This window comes from Mizuhopecten yessoensis, unplaced genomic scaffold (assembly GCF_002113885.1).
Source record: "Mizuhopecten yessoensis strain PY_sf001 unplaced genomic scaffold, ASM211388v2 scaffold11091, whole genome shotgun sequence".
In the NCBI taxonomy this organism is placed as follows: domain Eukaryota; kingdom Metazoa; phylum Mollusca; class Bivalvia; order Pectinida; family Pectinidae; genus Mizuhopecten; species Mizuhopecten yessoensis.
In genome coordinates this window covers 87,594-111,003 of record NW_018408875.1, presented here as the reverse complement: position 1 = coordinate 111,003, position 23,410 = coordinate 87,594, and the positions used below count along the sequence as shown (strand labels likewise).

The window sequence follows — 23,410 nt, the reverse complement described above, 5'->3', positions numbered from 1 at the left end:
TCCATCTACAAAGTACATACATGGCCGGTACAGGAAAAACTTGATTTCATCCAATCAAAAACCACGTGTACATAACCCTGCTGGACTAACAATTTGTCTAATTTCAACCAATAAAAAGCAGGGAAGCTATTTCTGCTGTACAGACCAGTTAGCAGACTAAGCACTCCTGATTGGTGTGTATATATGAACATACAATAAAAAATAAGGAAAAACTGTTGAATCACTGATCGTGTACACGTCATGACATTTGTGTAATCTCGTCAACATGCTAGAGGCAAGCAGATGAAACACCATGCGAGTGGTGTTGTTTGCCACGATACTGGTTTCTACCTCTTGTTCAGAGATCTCCAAAGATTTCATATTGTTGCCGACGACTTTCAATTCCTCCTCCAACTCAAGGACTTTTCTGAAAACACAAAACCACATTAATTTTACAAAGTGGTTAAAATATGACATAAGTGAGTGTGTCCCTAGGTCAGGTCTGCTTAGCCTCCGCCGATAGGCAGCTTTGCCTTGCTGAACCTGTCTAGATTACACCACCTGGGCTTCTTACCTGATCGTTTTGCACCTGAAGGGTTTTGATATTTGCACCCACAACAGTGAGCTCTTCTTCGAGTTCGTGTACTTTGCTGCAATTGTACAAAAGATATGGGTTTATGTACTGCAGATGGCATGTTGGCCTTCACCAATACTGAGACAGGAATATGGGAGGAATTTCTTAGGTTTTATTTCTAGTTTTCCTTCAATAGCATTCTTTGAAAAGAAGTCCTTATTCTGAAAGGACTGCCAAATGGCATATAGTATTATTGTGAGGTAAATGCAATAAATTTTGGTTTTTCTTGAGTAAAAATGAAAATTATTTCTTGAATGTTTTGCTTTTTATGAGAGAACTCATTTAAAAATTTCCTTAAGAAAAAAAAAGAGGGAAAAGAACAAAATGAAAAAAAAAATTGCACAAGAAAAATGAAAATAAAAATTGTGATGGAAAAAAAAAGCTTCCGAAAATGGGGAAATTTGACAACGTAAAATGTATAGAATTGGGAATGCAATGAAAAATGGAACAAAACCAAATCATGCTAAAATACTAAAAATTTCAAACGATTCACTATGGAACAAGTCATGCCACAATCAGTACACAAAACCCTATCCATTGTCCAGGTCAAAACCAACACTGAAGTCTTTGAAGGATTTGGAAAATTGGAATGGGGAAAACACGGATGGATTTCAGGTGCAGGCTGGTAAGCCTAGGTCAGGGACTGACCAAGGGAGGTCACTCACTCAATAGGACCCACCCCCACAAGCACAGGCCTGAGCCATACGGACCAAGACATGTGGTCAGTGGGTGTGGTCAGTCAAAACTCAGTGCAAATGACTTAAGAACAACAGGTTAGTAAACACATGATCTTGAGCAGGCATCAGGCAGACATCTGTGATCCGGACATCAGGGTTTGACACAGGAACATTGACAGGCAACAGGCTAACACTCACTAATCTGTTAATGCTACTCAGCCAGGTGTCACAAGCATATACTTGTTCTACCTGATTGAACAAAAAAGAATCATTTGCACTGTGTTTTAGCAAAGTCAAACACTTGTATCCATTTCAGAACTTTTAGATTTACTTGTTCTGAACAGGATACAAGACTTCTATGTATCTGGCAAGGTTTATATTTCCAAACACGATTCCAATAAATAGGGTGCAAGTTATGTGCCGTTTTAGGAAACTACTAATTTTAACTCATTCACCCTAACATTTTTAAACTGGACTTGCCCAGCCTTTGATTTGGTAAGGTTCAAATGTGACTTGAGGGGTGAATGGGTTTAACTTTTTGCAACTCCACTTTTGCCATTTTCAGTTTTTTCCTCGCATAACTTTGGAAATAAAGTGAACCCTTGCTAGATACTGATCCTATCATTAAAGCATTTATCTCTATCTTACCTTGTTGTCTTTTGCTTCTAAAGTTTTTACGGTAGTAGATTGAAGATAGAATTCTTCCTCTGTCATTTTTATTTTGCTGAAATAATTTGCAACAACATACAGGACAAAACAAAATGGGTATTAACCATGCATGTCCGATGGGAAACTTAACTTGAATCCGACACTACACCACAATGTATTATCAATCCCAGTTACCTAGGGATGAAAGGGTTAAATATATCTTTGAAGCTAATCTTTTGGCTCCTGGTTTAAAACAAATTCACCTAGCCTTAAAATTTGCTCTTCCATTTAATTATTTATGAACAAGATTAATCTTGAATATTTTTTTTGAATGTACAGATTTCTGGTTGAAATTTATATCCTTGTTTAGGGCAAAAAAGACCAAAACAAAAGGGATGAAACTCTTCGTTATACGGTAAGTTGACAAGTATGTTCTCACATTAAATGTACAAAGACTATTGAACAGTGAATTGGATAACACACTTAACTAGCATGAATTTGATCAAATTTAAAATTAATTTCCCTTTCGTTTTACTGCAAGACGCGTTTTATTAAGATATTTTCCATTTGAGTTGAGTTTCAATTTGGCAAAAACAAATTTTTAATCATTGAAACTACCAGTATTGTGATTATATTTTAATTTTTACTGTCAAGTTTCCCCGCGATAGGACGGTCAGTAACTGTCATGCATGCTTGTTAATTGCACATAATTCATTCAGTACATGTAGAGTTTGAGTAGAAGCACACTAACACTTCTTCAATAAGTGTGGTTAAGATGTCCTGCACTGGCATAGAGCAAATTGGCTTCAATTACATCTATTAGATCATCGCAGCTGATATACTCCATATCGGACCAAATTGCCTTAGGTAGCTTTCAGTGTATAGAGTTATCTTTCCTTATACTCAGTGAATCACTAGCTAAACATCTGTTCAAGTTTCAAATTATATAGTGTTCAAATAGTGATAATATAAATTACAGTAAGTCTTCACAGAATGATATATCAAAACTATGAACAGACCTTAATCCATGAACTTCATTAAAACATTAACATATTCAAATTACACCACAAAATGTTGGCAAAATTGGCCAAGTCACCTTTTCATGTTTATAAGCCAAACAGAATCAACCAACAGAATACTGACTTTTGACAAAAGCTTTAAATCCGTTTCCTCTTTAGTGTGATCCTTATATTTTCTGGATTCACCAGTATATGTTAAATTTCAACACTCACGCTCTAAGCTCCTCAACTTGGTCTTCTAACTGATCTCTGATGTGATCACTCATTTTTAATTTGGACGAAGCCTACAAAAGGGTGTTAATAAAAAAAAAAGGGATAAAGGAACATTTCTACAAACAAAACGCACACAAGTAACAGAAGAGAAACATGGCGGAGTGAATGTCAAATAACCGACATGTTGACCACCACTGTGTTTGTCCTAGGCGTGCACCATTCCGACCAGAGGAATACTCACGCATCAGCAGCTTCCAATCTGGTCTCAGCACGCTCAAGGTCCACTTCTGTAATAGCAAGCTTACGGGCGGCCTGGCAAATGGCAAGAGTGGTTGTTATTGCGACCCACAGATATGTTTACAGAGAGAGAGAGTAGTTTGCTAAGAGAAGGAAAGCTGTTTGTACACGGAGACATATAATATCATGTGACAGAACTTTAACCTCTGACCCTAGAAAAAGGTTACATATAAATTCAATAGCAATAGGAATTTTTAATGAAAGTAAGAATTATGCATCATTCTCATAGATTTGATTTTAAATGAAATCTGATCTGAAAGTGTTAATATTAACCACTGAAATTTATGACTGAAAGAAAAAGTAATAAAACCCAAAGTCATGCAGGTCTTACTTTCAATAATTAGCCGACGCTAGTTTTATTAAATAGAAGAAATTCCAATTTCATTTTGGATTTCAATTTATTTTACAGCTACAATTCCAAAAAAGGAAAACCCAAAAAAATAACATGCAAAAATTATTCATCAAAAATAATGAAAAGGAAAAGGGATAAAAAGGAAATCATGCAATATTTTTAGAGAAGAAAAGTTCATGATGCTTGATAAAAATTGGTATTATCTGGCAGAGACTAGAAAGGTTAAGTATTTGTGGGAGGGCAATAACACACTAAACTAGAGTGTCACTATAGACAACAACAACATGCTTGCTTGCTGTTACAGGTGGACAAGAGCTGAACACGCCCTTGACAAACACAATGGTAAACACATACCCGTCGACTCCATTATCATGCAATATTCTCTGTACTAATATAACTTTCCACTTCAATAGAATGTCATATGAAGACAGAAAATCAAAGGTAAAAACAGTGTTTCCAAATCAATTTTTTTTTATCTCTAATTGTCTGTTGTACCCCAAAGTGTCTCATGTCACAAGGGGTACAGAATCTTGAAAATTTATCAAATATGCTTGTAAATCTAAAATCCATGGAGAACACTGTTAAAAACCTCTGAATAATCACAAAATGTCTTAAATAAAACATTTTGAATAGTAAAATCATGGAGTTTCAAATCCCTGAATAAACCACAGAAGACTAGGATAGTTTTATATTGCAGTCTTGTGTGGCTACAACAGGATCTATGGTGAATTCAAACATCTCGTATATATAAAACCATCTCATTCAAACAAAAACAGTGCATGAACATAGTACTTGGGATGGGTTTTTTTGGTTTATAAATCAACAACATAAGAGGACCACACCTAGCCATTTACAATCACTGTACAGTGTCTGCATATAGCTGATGTTATCATTTATGTGAATAAAACCCATCCCTTTGAAAATATTCCAAGATTTCTTTCTATGAAACATGTGGAAGAAATTTTCTTCAAATCAAAACCAAATATTAAAAAAAATATTTCCCCACCACATTTAAGATTCCATATAAGAAGTAATTCACAATTTATAACAACATTCAAAGGTCTGGCATGCATTGTAACAATATCAAAATATAATTCATCTTGCTTTCAAAAGGGTGAAACTGATAATGCATTCTAACACATCTCAAATCATTCTTATGTCATATTCAGAAGTGATAAAACATACATCTTTAACAAGTAAACACAAGTGACTATCATGCTGGGAACAGTTGGTTCTTGAAATCGTGATAAAAAACTTGAACAGATTGCACTAATGCAAGTTCATGTGAATAGTAAAATTTTGATTACCAAATAAAAGTTTTATATAAATCAATTGTTTGTAAAGTCATTTGTTTTGTCTGCTGCTAACCAAACAACACAGTAGTGAAGAGGACATAAAACCACTCAACAAACGAGGAAGTCACTTGTGTAACATATTAGGAACAGTGAGAGTTCTCCCCCTTTGTTTGGGTTGCAATCCAACTCTTCCTAAAATCACTGCAAAACACACAAAACTCTCATGGTCCACCCGGCTGGACAGTATACAAAGACACAATGTTACATAAAAATATGCCAAAGTGAAGTAAGTTTTCACATATACACATATTAATGTAAAATCATTACAGTGATCTGTGGTTGTGTGTGTTTTCCGTGAAAATGTTAAATCACACATAATTGCACAAATTGGCCTGTGCAAGTCAATATTGTGCCAATCAAGACAATTTCATGCTGAATGATATTTAAATGGGATTTTTTTCAAAATGAAACAATGAGGACAAGATATTTTTTTCTACTTAGCAACATGAATTTCATGTTGAATGATATTTATAAGGTAACTTTTTCAAACTGGAATAATCCAAGACAAAAGATCCCCACTCCCCTAATTACATGAATGAGGGTACACATTTTACTGTGATTAAAGTAACTATGTGAAACATCGCCAATTCGGATGTGACATTGAAATTGTCTTGCCATGTTACCTGATTGGGCACACCAAGTATATCATAAATGTTAATGGTGTAAACAAACTAGGGTAAACAAACAATTACGTCTAGTTGTGCGGATGTTCATTCAAGGTTAAAATTCCCTCAAAATTCATTTCCCTTAATGGGAGTATGGCAATTTCAACCAAACATGATACAAGCTTGAAATACATCCCACAACCTACGCAATGTTTAACATACATTTTGTTAATTCACAGACCAGTCGACCTAACACTGATCAACAATGAAAACAGACAGGGGATATTTTTCTAGACTTATCACCGATAATCAATGTTAGAATCAACACTTGCAATTTAGTAAAATCTGTAAATGTCCCCTATCTGTTTTCAGTGCTAAATTTCAGAAGAGAAAATAATTGCTATATCACTTTATATCCAATGAAATTGGGCATGTAAACATTTAAACTGTAACTTGATTGGAACAGGTTGGAGTCAAGTCTCATTACCAAAGCTTTGCTTAGCTGATACAGAGGTGATATAGCAATATGTTTGTACTTTTCCCTCCATGCCAGTCAACTGAAATAGGTCAAGTCCTAACCTCATGGACACCAGCAAACAGATCATGGTTTTAAATCTAACTTTGTAATGTATCTTGTCAGCCTTCCTGTAAGTGGCTACTTAACCCTTTCACCAATATAGACCATAATGGGCTCATCCAAATAAATGTATGGAAGAGTCTTTCAAAGTTATCTAGGGGTGAACAAGTTTACATCTACACAAACATCGGCTAGGTGTTTTTCTCTGTACAGACTTCGATTGTACGCTGTAAAACTCAGATTCAGAACCACATTCGGAACCACATTCCAAAGTCATCTGTTTCCAATTTGTTTGCTAATGTCCCATGTGAGGAAAGTTAATATCATCAAATAAATACATAATTCATACATTCAAAGTCCAAATGCAAATTCACTATAACACAGTGCAGACATGGAATGATGACAGTGTTGTATGATGCTATGGTGGTCCACATCCTGGGGAGGTGCTTGGTAGTACAGGAAACACCTCCAAATGGCTGGCAGCCCAAATGTATCATTTATTAGTAATCAGGCAGTCTGCAGCTGGTTAATCCTATACAAATTGAACATCCTTAAAAAAGGGCAGAGAGATGCAGCAAGCTTTCAGTATAAACAGAACACATGTTATTCAGGGAGAGAGAATGAGACCAAAGGAAAGGGTTATGACAAGATGAAAATGTTGCTGTGATGACAATGAAAATTAAGCAGGTTCTATGAAATGAATCACATCTTCAGGGAATCTGATATGATTCAAGACCCTGGAAGATCAGGGAATTGGATAGATAATTGAAATGAAAGACTTTCCATGATTTAAGTTAGAGGAATGAAACAGGTGACAATGGTTGAGAATCCAGTGGGTGATAGGAGAAAAATTGAAGACAGAGGTGTCAGGAAAACTATCATTAAAATGGGGCCTCACAATCACCATAAAAATGTTATTTTATCGGGCTACAGATCAGTATCAATCAACTCTTGACTAATTCTGGGTCACTGCTTGAGATTGGAGTAATAGGCAACATGAACAGTGAACACACAACCAGATTTGGGACAATTAGGCAAAAATTGTACATCCTTACTGAGGAGAATTGTGCAGGTTCTAGGCAAAAAGTATGATTTGTAGATATATGAGGTAAGGGTTGTCAAAATATCTTTGTCTGGAGAATTTTTTCAAGGGAAGGGAACATTTGGAGACAAGGGCCTGTCAAACCAAACATATCGCAGCAAGCAAGAAATCATCACCTCATCAAATTTAGTGTCAGCGTCTGTTGCAACGGTTTTAGCAGAATCCAACTGTTTTTCTAGCACATCAATCCTCTCGTCAGAAGTGTTACTCCTGCCTTCAAGCACCTTGCGATTTCTAGGGGCAATGAATATTAGTAAGACATGACAGTATCTATCTGACTTATGAACACAGAAGCCACCAACTAGTAGCCAGCGACAGATTGACGAAAGCTTGAGCTGCAAGTGAAGGGGACTGTTGGGAGAGGTTAGTAGAGTGATCATAAGGATGCTATGTATTGCTCTGAAACATTAGGCAAGATATAGACAGATCACAGCTAAAATCTTTGACAAAATCTTTATCATTAACAAGAATTAACTCATTCAGCCCTGAAGACACATTTGAACTCTTCCAACTCAAAGGTTGGAATAGTTCATTATGAACTTTCAGGGGTTAACGAGTTGAAGAATGAAAATCTTCATTCAATAATGACAGTTGTAACCAGGAACAAACATTTGCTCATGATAAAGATGATTTTTGTGTATGTTTTGAAGTTTTGAAAAGATTTTGACGCTGTGTTCGTCTCCGAGCTGATGTCTGTGAATACCATGTCTTAGACTAAGAACATGCTAGTATGTCATTGTAAACATGTATGCTTGAGGATGTCAGTCACCTCATCGTATTTACGATCTGCGTCCTCTGCAATATACTTGGCTTCTTTTAGTTGTGCCTCTAGTGCGTCTATCCTTTCATCGTCCGCAAGGCTTCTGCTTTCAAGCACCTTGCGACCTCTGTTGTTATTCAAAAAGAATTTTAGGCAATGAGTACACATAATATGTACCTTTCTTTCTTTCTTTGCTGAATCTCTTGGCAAATTTTTACCCACCCACATTTGCCCCTTCACCTAGAGACTTGACCAGGTAACCAAATGTAGGTGACATACTTGCATCCTTTTCACAAGGGAGGAGGGGAATAACCAGGGTTGGGAAAAATTGACATATATATATATATATATATATATAAGGAAAAGTCAACAGGAACACATAAGCTAGGAAACCCTGTAAACAAGATGGATATTAGATTTCAAACACCTGTAAAAAGAATATGAAATTTATTTATTAAAATCCAAGGCTCTGAAAGAAACAGAAAACCAGATTGAATGTTTTGAATATGTACATCTCATTTTGACTTGAAATGAACCATACCAGGTGATAACAATAAGCTGAAGAGAAATGGTAAAGAACAGAGGACAGTCGTACAACATGGTGATGACTAGGCGACTACGATCCACTGAAGCAAAAACTAGCCCCAATGTTTGCCTACCTCCTCGTACTTCCGCTCAGTTTCCGTAGCCATCAAGTCTCGCTCTTTTAGAGCTTGTTCTAGGACATCTATCCTATTGTCATCAAGGAATGTTTTGTTCTCTAACACACGACGGGACCTGTAACAAAATCAACAAACATGCAGACTCTAGCTATCATTGCATTACCTGTATCCGGTGGTGATCTTCCAGTTCCAGCCTTGATTAAACCTACATATTAAAGCTGCGCTAAGGCAATCATTAAAGCACCTGGTATATTATTAACTTACATCATTTTTTTCCTTCTCATTTGAGTCCAACAGTTCGGCCAAGGTTCTAGTTTTGAATTCAAGCATCTCAATTTTTTCTTCATTTCTGCCAGCTACATCTCGCAGTGTACGGGCCTCCCTGGCACCAGGAGTGGAAGGATGTTAAGCATATATGTGGTACGAATTGATGTATATGTATACTTTTTATTTAGCTTGAGACTGTTTTTTTCCTGTTTAAAGTTTAAGTTTTCATTCTTTTGTTTGGATTATACTGTAGGTATTATCTAATCAAATTTCATTTTATCATTTTTTAATTGTTGTTAATATAATCCTGTATGTCAAATTTAAATTTGTGTTAATAGTAAATAGATCATGTGAGGATATAGTTGTTATATTATACAAGCACTTACAAAGTATAGAATAGATATGTATTTGTATTAAAAAGCACAGTTTTAGTTTGTCAATCAGGTGCCAGGATATGTTTTTAAGCCACGGCAGTTATACACTAATAATTTGCAAGAAAATGTTATTTAAAGAACCATGACACCCTGTTTCAGTTATGAGAATAAAGATCAAGGTTTTAGCTGGGGAACGTGCATTTTATTATCAGTCAAGGCTGAATACCATGTTTAGATGCACAGGAAAAACAGCTTATTTCTTCTTTTAACATTTTATGGAATGGAGCCAGAGGCTTTAGAGTTTGGAAAACATGTGTATCAGAAAATTAGAAACTTGCTCATCTTACTGGAGGACTAGTCCTTTTGCCTTATATATCATGTATAAAAGATCTTTGGTCATAAAGGCATTTTACAATAAAATGTTATAGTTTCATAAAAAAAGTTACAACAGAAATTGTCCGAACAGGAAGCAGAGAATTTGTGAATTTTGGTTATGTCCATATAACTGGTAATTTGGTAAACTGTCTTGTCATGTGGTGAGAACAGGAATGAAATGATACATCCACCCCTGTAATACCTGCGATGAAAGTACCTACCTTCACCATTGATTACAAAATGGCTTTCGAGAGATCCAGTTTTTGTACCCAATTTGCAAGCATGCAGTTCAGAACAACCTCAACAAACGTCTATATCTCACAAGCCTCAAAACTAATTGAGATCCTCATACAAGGTTTTCTTGTTAAAAAGTAAGGCAAATATCACTGTTTGTTGAGATTGTCTGAAACTCATATTATCCAGAAATAGATTCAATTCATACAAAATAGTTGTAAGTGGCTAGATATCTGCAATCACTGCTTAGATTTACTTCTCTCAATAATATATGTTCAAATGTTTCTGTATTAAATATTGTAGAGTATTGAATCTCGATATATCTGCTCTGTCAAATCATACATGCATCTATTTTTATCCTGGGGTAAATTACAAATAAATGGTACAGAATTAAACTTGCACTGGTCCTTTCATTTTATATATTAAGTATGATCTGAAACTTTGAGAGGACTAATAAGGATTAGATTTGATCACAGATATCCACCCAGTGCAGACACTTCATTTCATCACTTTCAAAAACAGTTTCTTTCTACTGATTTTAAATGAAATGAAATGAAAATAAAGCACAAGTACAAATTTGCAGAAATACTTATAAATCATGCCAACAACAGGTGCTTTTCTGATAAAATAAGAGCTAGGGAGAACATCAACTTATGTCCCTCCCTGCAGCTTAAATACAAACTTTGTAAGAATAACTTCAATATATTGTTCACTTCTACTCTGAAACATTCAATATAAAGGTGACTTTCCATCTGCTTTAAGAGTTTGAGTGGTGGGTGCACAAGCAAGCAATGAAACCCACCAGGTATCTGTGACAAATAAAAGATAACGATGTCTTCCAGATCAGTGGTTCTTAAGTCATTCAGGCTATAAAGATTTTAGTGGTAGAGACAAAAGAGCACCTGCTGTTTCAGCAATACTTAAACATGCATAAATTATGTAATAATTTAAAAGGCTGTAAAGACGTTATGTTACTTTCAAGTTAACCCTTTAAGCACCAACTGCAACATTTTCAGATCACTTAATGTAGGTTAAAAAGGTCCTTACAATATACAACATATAAGTATTCTTTATCATATATAACAGAAAATAGTGCTTAAAGGGTTAAATACACTGCATCAGCTTTATCAGAGAAATTAGTCATTTCTATTTATGAAAAGAAAATATATTTTGGAGTAATTCCACTTTTTCAAATTTCCTCTGATCAAGCGTAACAACCCAGGGTGGCATATACATATATATATATGAGCAGGATAGTTTTTGTTATCGTTATTTTTGTGCAGATTTTGAAATTCAATTTTGTTCAACATACAAAAGTTACAAAAAGGAAACGTCATTGCACAATTGAATGATGATTAAACTGCTTGCAGATAGTAAATTTCACTGAACTGTTGTGCTTTTCGTGTTTAAAGTTTGTAATGTATATGAAAATTATTGAGTCTATTTGTTTTGATTGACCATACCTCTCACTCTCATCTGCAGCTTTGGATGCCTCTTCCAATTTCTCTGTAGTTGTAAGAAGCTTCTCTTCAGATCGTTCAAAGTCTTCTTCCAACAGTTGGAGTCTTCTCTGGAGTGCACCAACATCAGACTCTAGCTACAAGGGTAAAACATTCGCGTCAGTATTCTGCAGCAACACTAAATTTTAGTTTTTCAATATTCATTTAAAGTTTAGAATCAATATTAACAACTGTAAGTAATGTAATGTGCGACCTATGCATGACTTTTTGTCGGGGACTAAGGGGGAGACAACAAATATATACAAAACTTATTATCATAATTGCATATCATTTGAATATATAGTAAATTCCTATCATATGTCAGAAAATATGCAAAATATTACACTGTTATTTTTATCTCACAGCATTTGTTTTATCTTATACTTAATTCATATCATACATGTATGTCAATTGGATTCTAGTCCTTCAAATTCACCAGCGCCCTGGACTTTCAAGAGATCAATATTTCCTCTTTTTCGTAAAGCTGTTGTATACATATACAGTACAAGTAAATGCAACAGATGTCAAGCCAAGGATAAAGATTTCTCGACTTTGTATAAATCTGTGTTGCCGACTTTGGGCAACCACCGGTAAAATAAACCCTATCTTTGACTTTACCTGTTGATTGGCTCACCTGTCTACTCACCTGTACATGTAATAGGTGGTTACTATCAAAGGACCAGTAATTTACCTGTCTTACACTAAATTGATATCATTATAACAACTTATCCACACATCTGACCCGAGCACTTTCTCTCCCAGCGTTTCCTGATAACATAGGGCGGGGGGCTGTGAAGTGGGAGTCTGATAGGGAACAATAACCCCCTGATCTACAGACTCTAGCAAACTTTTACAGGCTCATGTAAAATCTGCACATTGACACATGTATCAATTACCGGAACCGGGTTTGCTCCAACACAAGTGGAGAAGTTTTAACAGGAAATCATGTATAAATCTAAGCAAGAACTTACATCTGGACAAGTAGAAAAGAGAGCTTCTGCTTTCCCTCACTAATAAATACATTATTTGTAGTACATATCCCAGTTTTGGTGGCCATAATGCAATACTTGAAATTGGCCTAACTTTTGGACAAGAGATGTTAAACATTATCTCGATACAGTAGATATTTACTCTAACATAAAATATGTTTACAACTCATAATACTGACTCTAAACTTGTATAAATATTATGAATAATGGAATTTGAAAGTTTAACCAACCCTTATATACCTATATCAAGTTTTTGACATCAAAATTAAAGCCGAAACACTAATTACTGTTTGGCCTTAGAAAGAAATAAGGACATGAACGTGTAAGCACTATGAGAATATATATACAATTTAACACCAATGTATAGTATGCAGTACACTGGAGGAAATTTTTAAACAACCTATTTATAAGCTAGTATTCAATCATTCATGTCCTCTCGAGACTTTGTAATACAACACATTCTATTGCTTCAAAACCAACTTTAATAATTGGACAGCATTCAGAAATCACTTTGAGCTGTTGTAAAGTGACAAAAATACCAGGAAAGCCTATACTATGTATGCGGCCCATCCCTAACCACCTACTCATTTACCATATAGGTGTGTGCTAGTGTGTGCAGATTTGTATGTAACAAGCATATATGAATCAGTACCCCTCCCTAACCAATATTATGCACAACAGTGATTCTTTGTTTTGGTATGATTAGTCATTCCTTGCTTGCTAATGCCAGACGAGAATTATTTTTTTCCAGACAATATTTGTTTTTAAGTCTTGTTAAGATATATAAATAAGTCAGCGGATATGCTTTTCATAAACAAACAGGGGTCTGTTTAACATCAAGGAAATATATCCAGACCTGGCAAGCCTAGTAGATACTGTTTACAACACTCAACATAATTGTTCAAAATTAATCTTTTATACAGGAGATGTTCAATCGACAATGTCCGACATTATATATAATTTGATATAATATTGGCTATTACAATGATAATTCCTAAAATAAGATTAGATCTTCGTTCAGTAACATTTTTCTTGAAATTAAAAAAAATATGCATGGATCCTCGGTGTCCTTTTTTCAAAAACACAAAAATACAGGTTGCTCAATATGACAATGCAGTCTGTTAACAACAGGAGGCTGGTAGGGAATAAAACAAGGTTGTATATATGACAACACACAATCTATTAAAAGTACATCAATTTAGTTTATGTACCTTGGGGAATGAGGTCAATAAGACAACACTGTAATTGACTAGTATGTGTATATCATGAATATGATAATACAGGGGGTATATAAAATGATAATAAACTCAGCTGGGATAAGATCAGCATTATACCAATGACATCTTTAAAATTGCCAATTACTCGCTACATTCTGACTCAAGGTCAGTGACAGCTATTTTTAAAATGCCAAATGACTTGTCGGAGTATGCCCCCAAACTAAACACATAATAGATGCAATCATTAACACATGTTTAGTTGAGTAAGGTCTGGATACAATTTTATCCTAGGGCAAATGCCTGGCTTGGGTTTCATGTAAACATGACACAATTAACAAAGACTCCTGATATGGAGAAAAAAATCTCATTCCATTTCTATCAATCTACAGACATGTGGAACACAGCAGTGCACTGACGCTCAAGAGTTAGAACATGGAGAGTATTAGTCACCACTGACAAGTTACAGAACACAAAATCCAATAACATGAATACGATTACTTCACACATGAATGACTTGTACACTAGATGCTATAAAAATACCTTTGTATGAAAAAGTTAATAATTTTGTGAAAATATCAAGATTATACTCCTTGTAGCTAAACCCACATAAACTTTACACTATCTTGATTTTACTACATGCTTGTGTATATGATGACTTCTACTCATTGCTACTGCAGTTAAAGAAATCGTTTTTTATAAAACATAATTCATGTCATATCAAGGTAAAAATTCTTTCAGTACAGAAATCAATTCCTTTCAGTTTCTTTTATCTATGTGTTATAAGTTTAATATATTTCTTTTGACAATTAAAATAATAGCAGACATAACATCCTGTAGTCTGTGTAACTGTGTCCCATATACTGTTCCGCTCTGGTGAGTCATAGCTAGCTCGTCTACAGGTACAGGTATGTTAAAAATCTCCTTATTTTAAGGGATTAACAGCTGTCTGTGCTATACCATGGCCAGAAGCTACCAAATATGATGTAATGTTGTGCGTCAAGCAAAATTTAAAGAAGATCATTACAGTGTCTGTGTCATTGGTATCTGTTACACAAACTTGTGTTGAATCAGCCATGTTCACTACACTCACCTTTTCACGTTGTCATTACAAATTACTTGTATAGGTTAAATATGTTAAATTCTTGTGGCGAAGTGTAATTTGAATGACAAATACTTTTTTTCCCGCTAAATTCTTAGCACTAAAATGACGAATTTGTGTAATACAAAGCTGTACTGATTGACAAATATTGTTTTTAACTTAGAAATTATTATAACAGAAAATTCATCGCAAATGGCTTGTTTTCTTTCATAATTGAAGCATTTTAAATCTTATGGAATAGATTTGAATGGTTCGTGATATCATTAGACAAAACCTTCATTTTTAACATAAGAATTACAGAATGGAAGAACAAACCTATTACATATACAACTAGCAAGATTTCAAAGGGACAAAAATAGCCCCCCTTTCCTCTTCCAGTCTAACTTGCAACAATTATGATATATCATTTCACGTGTAGAATCATACAACAGGGAGATGTAGTAGGAGTAATTTTACATTCTGACAGTCTAAGATGCACTTCTATACATCCTGTGCCACTCGAGTCGAGGTATCGTATAACGTTCACTTGTATGGAATTAAGAGTTAAGCCGAATATCAGCGACAAGTTCTAATCGACAATTAAAAAAAACACTCGCGAATTATGTTTAAACTGAATTTCTCTTCAAATGCCCAAATATGGCAAGAATCTTAGCCAAGCTAAAACTGCTCAGTGCAAGTTCATGGATATGACCCCTCAATGCCTCAGAACAGGAAATGCCCAACCCATTTGCCCGGCCAAACGCAAACGCTCATTTATGGGTCATTATGACGTCTAATATAAACATAACTTAACTGCGATAATAAAATACTAATATTTTTGGTTTTTATCATATGACACAATTAAAATGAAATTGACAAATACGATAAATAAGCATTTTAAAATTATGGATGACACTGAGTTATCGCCACTTGGATATATCCGCCATTATCGCCGGGTACCTGCCCGATCACGATTACGCCATCAGTAGAGTGTCTTAATTAGGAAGCACATGTGATAATTAACAGGTACGGAATTTGTTATCATATCATCAACTGTTGCCAAATGGTCAAGTGACCGCCCGTACAAATAATAAAGCATTGCATATTTGCTATCACCTACTTTTGATGATTTTTCTCTCTCGTATACAATTTCTCGGTTTTTCTCGTCCAGTTTTTCATTTAAGTCTTCCGTGTCGTTTCTTAATTTTGTCATTTTATCTTTTAGTGTTTGCAACGTTGAGGTCCCTGCTCCGGATTGCATTTTGAAAGTTGTATTAAGTCCTGAACCTGAGAATATTGGCGACACAGCTTCACACACACATAGACCTCAGCACTACTTTCGTGGTAATATACAGCTGTGACGACAAAATGTAGGTCCGATATGTTCGCGTCTTGATCGAGTTTTATTTTAAATTTCTCTACACCACGTTCCCATAAATACTCTCACCCTATGATTAGGATAGCAAACATTTCCCCTGGTAGAAGAAAGACTACTTTCAGAAAGTCTGACTCAAGTACTATATTCATACGCCCGGGAAATACACAATAAATTGTAATAATATCATGTGACCTATTTCAAGCAGACACCTGTGCTGTTGACACAAGTGATTTCACTCCCTCGTTTATATATTATTTGCCTTATATGGCATAAGACCTACGATGACCTTTTACTACATTTAAATAACAGCTTACGCCTTAGTTGTTGAATAGAGTTTTCCTTAATACTTAAAACATTATTAAATAAAATAAGATTTTACTGAAACTTGTAATTGCCACTAATTGGAAACATGATAATTAGAGACTGTTGAACATACAACATGTTTTAACACTGTATTACATTGTAATGGTCGTTATATTAGACCACCATAGTATAACATAGTTCATTAGCAACAATGTACCGGTGTGGATTTATCAAAAATGACTTCGTTTTTACACTGTATTTAATTGTTAAAGCGATATGTTTGAAAGCTTAGATTTGATTAAGAATTTGAATTTATTACGTGGGTATATTATACAAATGTATATTTAGTTGTCAGTCGACATTTCATTTTATTTTACACAAGATCGCCCATTATATTGAAATTTCAGTGAAAGGAAAACTTTTAATTCTGATAAATATTTTGAAAATAAAATTATTTTTAAGTACATTTGAATTTGAAAATAAAATGATCATCTATCCTAGTACTTGCCGTAGAGAACCGAGACGTATTCAACAACTATGTGTTTTTATTGAAAGAAGGGGAAACATTTTTCAATATACAGCAAGTAATGATATTTGCACGTTGAATCGCGGCTAGGCAGCCTCCCCCTACTTTTCCTGCTAGTCCCCCTCCCTGATGTAGGGTTGGAGGGGCGCCAGCAGCTGTTCCCGTAATGAGTAACACGGGGCCTCGGTCAGTACGACTGCGGGAGGACGGTATTGTGCCTACAATACGGCAGCAGTGCTATCTCTACGAGTTCATCTTCCCCTCACAAAATGTCGGCCAAATCAGCACAACTTTGTAACGCATGGTAGTTTTCCTATTCGTTTTGTTATAGTATGAATTTCAGTTCATAAACATATGAGCGTATACCTTATCGTTCTAAATTATTTGGATTTATACCGCTTTAGAGGATATCTATTGGTCTAACACTAATGAGATAATTTCAAGATTTGTTTTCGAATACGATGCAATGTTGCTATAAATCAACATGTTTTTAGAAGAAAAGTTCAATGAATTTGCTTATAAAAAGGTGGGTGGAATCACTCTATTGTTCCTTTTTCTCTCCTTTTCTGCAGCGATATAATTAGTTGGTCCTATCAAAACCTTAGGTGATGAAACTCAATATAACACAATGGAAAAAATATTCACGGAAACTGTGATGAATACAAAATATACTTATTTGGTATGATATGAAAATATTGCTCGTAAAACAAAACAATCTGACATGCACTATATATTTCATGCAAAAACATTTTATTGATAACACATTGGCCTACCCGTTTTAGAGAAATTCGTAACTCGTTCTGGATCTCAGTTCCGATAATTGCAAATTTTATCATAGTATTGGAATGGAGGCCCATAGGTAGGTATACTATCGTTATACCCCCGGGCCTTGATGGCCGGGAGGAGCTCCTACATGGGCGTTGAGGGGTCGGGGTCTCCCCCTCATCCCCGGAGAGTTCAACATCCGAAAATATTGGCTCATTATTGTAAATTATCCTGTCAAATGGGTCCATATAATCTGGAGCATTTCCTCCCTCGGGTTCAGGCCGACTTGAAGACGATCTCTTTTTTTTCTTTTTTGTTTTCTTATTTTCACCATCTATAACTTCACCAGTTTCGCCATCTTTTTTCTTCTTTTTCTTTTTAACTTTCTTTTTCCCCGATTTATGTTTAGATTTTGTTCTGTCCTCTGTATCCCCCTCAGGAATGTCCGGTGCGGGTGACCCCGACACGAACAATTCCGAAGTCAAGTCCTGAGAATTTGTTGACGTCACAGAGTCTTGCGAAAGTTGAACGGAAGCCACCGATTCCTGTGAAAGTCCAACTCCAAGATAATCACCATGCTCCATGGTAGAAAGTTATATTTAAAAACAAACTATCATGATTGAAAAATATTAAACTTTCAATTTATCAACATCTTAAAATCCATGAGATAGTTTCACACGATTTGTAAACAAATCCAAAAGTTCATGAAGTTACACAATCTCGTATATTGATCACAGACGAGGAAATTCCTTGCGGAGGGGTGTAATCCACAACATGGAAAAGCTGTACTCCTTCTGAGTGGCAAGCATTCCTCGCGTTGTATTCCAAATAGGGTAGTGGTGACGTCACGAGCTACACTAATGTATGAATCAGTGAGGCTAGCATACACTACACAGCATCGTCTGTTATCGCACATATACGCCGGTAATATAATACACCCGCCCGCCGACAGAGGCAAGCCCAGCACTAGCATCACATTATATGGAAAAATCCTCTTACAACTGTAAAATCCGCGTGTTACATATGCTGCAGTCGATCATATTTTTGACACATTTAAACAAATTAGTAACGTATTTTCCAATTCATAAAATCACAATACACATTCCAAACTTCAGAAAATATCTGGAATTATTCAACGTGAATAAATTCACATTTCCTGTATATATGCAAATCGCTGTGCATATAAAAATGGTACAATAAACACCACAGGAGCTGTTAAAGCTGCATTGATAGCAATTAAGTTCAACACAGAGAGAGACAAAAAATAAAGATAATGCAACGACACTGTAAGCCATGCGCAGAGCGACAAGGACGAACCAGACCCTATTGTATTATTATGTAGATATATATTTACCAAAATGGGCTTTAAAAGATTCTATAGAACATTGTAATGTCATCCTTAATGAGAAGTATAATTGGGACCGGATACAGCAAATAGCATGTTAGCCCCCCGGTGTTTAGAACCATATCCTGCTTACACTGTTTGACAGGGACTATGGGTGGGGCTGGGGCCGTGGCTACTTACCTGGGTGATCTGTTTTTCTGAGTTTTCAAGCTTGACGTTGGCCTCCTGCAACTGTTCGTTGGCTACATCAAAGTTGTTTTCGGTGGTAGTGAGCTTCTTCTGGAGATCGTTGAAGTCCTCCTCCAACTATAAAATAAAACAAAAAAGAAATGTTTAGCAAGTGCAAATATTTCAAGGATATTGTTCATTAGATCTGACTTTTCAAATACGTCGAATGATGTTTATTTAATGTATATGTGCGCGTGTGACAAAATTACTATTCATATGTCTCTATACGCTAGTTAAATGTATTATGATATATTTATATCTATCGATAAATGGGGTTCAATTAATGAAAACCGAGTTCCAAAAATAATTCATGCCCATTCACTACACTTCCCTATCATGTTTCCATGGTTGAGATAATACGTGGATTCCCATATAAGGTATTGATTATCAAGTACTGCTGTACAAGTGCTATTGGACAAAGTGGATATTTATTGATGCTATTCAAACTGTATTGATGTATAACATTTTAATATTTTTCAAATTTCATATTGATTGTAGTTCCTTATAAGGTCAAATTTGGGGATATTCTCTACAGCTACCTGGTGAGCACGGTAACAATACACCTGGAAGCGACACACGTGCCTGCGCATGCACAGTGATAATACTAGCGTTGCATCCGGACAGCAACCCAGACCATATAGGACAGAAAGAGATGCTAGAAGTTACCAGTTAGTATATCTACTAAAGCTAAGTCTTGTTAAACACTGAAACAACATGATACAGGTTTAAACGGTTTAACGTCTTCTTGTAAGCGTACAGCAGAAATAATTAAACGCTATCTTGTAAAGGTGCATAGTAATATTACACGGAGTGTATGGGTATTTCGTATAATGAGCTACTGTGCGAAACATGTATATAGCAGCATAACGTGTTTTTGCCGTGCATTAACGTGCAAAAAAAAATGCTCGTTGGGGAAGCCAGGGGGAGTTTGGTGGTTCTATAATCAATTCCAGCCGGAACAGATAGCATTAACAGCATCCCCTATCCTTGTGGCGTATCACATTTCAAGATGGCCGATCCCCTCTGTGACCTTGCTGCTCAGCGATAATATCGTGAGAATGAAATTTGGTACATGGTAATGGAAACATTGTATACAGTGGTAAGATTAAGCACTTTATCTTTGAAAATGTTCCCCTTAAAATTGTCCTTTGCCCGAACAAAACCTTTCTTACATATTATCTCCCCAAAAAGAAACTTTCTGAAGTTCTGACGAAATTTTTGACAGTTCTAATTGCTATACCGTACGTATAGTGTAAACTCAACGTTATCGGAATGTTTGAGATGGTTTAACTTGTAATTTTGACGTTACCTTTGCTTTGGCTGTCTCTGTATCCTTCAATTTTTGCTCCATCTGTTCGGCCAGGTCCTGGGCATTCTCCCTGTCGACCTTCATGGCCTGCATCTTCTTCTTGATAGCATCCATTTTGTTTGAGAATTAAAGGTAACTAAACAGAAAAACGAAGAAGAACTTTGAAGCAGAAGGGAAATGCTTGAACAACTGCAGATGAGAGCTTGACTTCTGCCTTTCTACACACCGTACCCACAGACTCGAAAGGGCTATGCTGAAGTAAATACACAGTGAGTATGCCAAACTATTTTAGACCAGATACCTTTGGAATGTGCCAAGTTGCCTACCAGAGGGGGGAGAGTCGGAGGATAGAATCCCCGTACAGATACGTCACGCAGCCACACGATAAGGTTACATCCATCTTTGGAAAATGCAACGACTGCACATGAATTGGGGCGGGCGATCCCACTGGGCCGAAATAGGGGATTAGGGATGGGATGATAAGACCACTTACTTTGCTTCATTACCTAATCAATCGCACACCAGATCAATTTCATCCCGTATCGATTTCCCGATGACCAGCAAGCGAGGGAGATACTTTAAATTGTTTTCTTTGTGAAGTTTTTTAATATATTTGTTGGAGAAGTAAATTTACAAGTGTACATGGTTGTCCCACGTAAGTTCTGTTCCGATGCTGGTAAGTCGAGATCTTGTGTGTATTTCGGTACTAGCGCTTTAGGGTTGCTATGGAAACACACGAGGAAGCGACTTAGATGGTATATAGATAGTAATAAGCAGACACGGCTCTATATAATAATTGCAAACTCTTGTAAGAACCCAGACTTTTTCAGACAAACTATGGACTGGTTGCGGTACGGGACTATCAGACATACGCGTTATACGAAATAATACATCACTTGTTCTTTAGTGTTATATATGTAATAAGTATTTTTGTAAAGGTATGTTCCTTGGGACGTATCGAACATTGTTTCATGACATGTCCAATTTACATAAGGCTGTATGGTCATCGTTCTGTGAAGAATGCGGAACTCATCATATAGCATTCCAATTACTATGCTAGCATGCCAAATGTGTTTACACGTAACGAAACTTTAAAAGAACACACTTGTCACACGATATTGTAGTGACTGACACAACGTATACCGGATAGTAATATTTGGTAACAGTTCCTGGGACAATATTAGTTACAGGCTGTTTTTATTTGTTTGCGACACGCGACTAAATATAATCGTGGCTGAGAGTAAGGTAATACGTCCTTGAAATTGTTATTTCATATAACAGTTTTTAAAGTGTTTCAATTGTTATTTTGAGTGGGGAAGTTAATGAACCCATTTGGGCACATTCGGAACACTCGTGGGAATGATTTGAATACGCAAAACCACAATATACAATGTACTCGCTTTCTTCAATTGTGCCTTGATATTTAGAGATCATCTTCAAACCCAAATCTGTATCCAGCCCTTGGGCTCGTCTTGCCCCTCGGGCATATATGGGGGTTCTCGGGTTGACATGAAATTAATTAGATAAGGAAATGCCCATATCGTGCACTACATGATGACAAAACATATCAGATAATGGAGAAAAGTATGCAGCTATATTATTTTGCCCTGACGGTACATGAAATAATGTTAGGCAAGAAGTCGTTCATTTTGGTGAAAGATATGTTAGGATGAAAAGCATCCTTAGTGTCGGCTATGGTAGACCTATACAATCATAACCTAGTTATAAGGAAAGGTGTGGTCGCGGTGGGATATGGTATGGGCTTATTATGACGTTTTAACAAAATACGTTTATAACTTTCTCAGTGTCGACTGTGGTAATCTCAAGTTGTGACGTTTTAAGGAAATATGGGTTTTTTTGGTTGCAGGTAATGGTAGGCGTGCATATGGCTTTATAAATAATTTTGTTCTTGCAGTCGGCTATGGTAATTCTAAGTTGTGCCGTTATAAGGAGATATGTATTATATTGCCGGTTATAGTAGGCATACATGTGCTGTTACAAAGAATTTCGTCCCTGAGGTCGGCTATGGTAGGCTTACGTAGGGCGTTGTAAGGAAACACATCCTAATAGTCGTCGATGATGCGCCTACATACTAGAATGCAGTTTAAATGTGTTGTTGATATCCGATATTGACACCGTTGTCTTATAATGATATAACATATAATTAATATGGTAACCAAATGGCATTTCAAATAAAAGTCATGTTATTTATTGTAACCACGTAATTGTAGGTAATGTAATATCGTAGTAGCAACGTAATATTATAAGTATAATACTATTTATCCTATCATGATTTTTTTGTGGTAATCACGTGATATAATAAGTGTTTGTCATATGGACTGTTATTGTGCTATCACCACTGACCTACCTTAAAGTCTCTCCCAAGATATCTACAAATATACTTCAATTCTAAAATTCTGGGGTTAAGTTGACATAAATGTGGTTAGCAACTCACGAACAAACGCATGTGTAGTAATTGAACGCGTCACCATTGAATAATGCACGAGGAAACCATTGTGTCCGTTTATACATATGTGATTGGTAACAGTTTATGACACTAGTAGGTGATTGGTAACAGTTGTTGACACTAGTATGTGATTGGTTACAGTTGTTGACACTAGTATGTGAATGGTTACAGTTGTT

The 23,410-nt window shown here is 35.8% G+C and overlaps 1 protein-coding gene across 10 annotated transcripts in view; it reads right to left on the bottom strand.

Annotated features, from left to right (window-relative positions):
* LOC110465584 (tropomyosin) overlaps positions 1-21,061 on the bottom strand; it is a 29,365-nt gene extending 8,304 nt beyond the window's left edge. The window contains exons 1-6 of one of the 10 annotated variants that reach the window (XM_021521518.1): positions 20,768-21,061; positions 19,411-19,536; positions 11,594-11,727; positions 8,878-8,995; positions 3,171-3,241; positions 1,939-2,014 (exon numbers count right to left, since the gene is read on the bottom strand). In XM_021521518.1, coding sequence (XP_021377193.1) covers positions 1,939-2,014; positions 3,171-3,241; positions 8,878-8,995; positions 11,594-11,727; positions 19,411-19,536; positions 20,768-20,881 — 639 coding nt within the window. In that variant the 5' untranslated portion in view covers positions 20,882-21,061. Of the gene's footprint in view, positions 1-330; positions 407-553; positions 630-1,938; positions 2,015-3,170; positions 3,242-3,411; positions 3,483-7,574; positions 7,693-8,227; positions 8,346-8,877; positions 8,996-9,144; positions 9,263-11,593; positions 11,728-16,033; positions 16,344-19,410; positions 19,537-20,767 lie in introns of those variants that run through there. The other 9 variants (XM_021521517.1, XM_021521516.1, XM_021521515.1 and 6 more) reach the window with 9 other exon arrangements.
* Between the last annotated feature and the right edge of the window lie 2,349 nt (positions 21,062-23,410).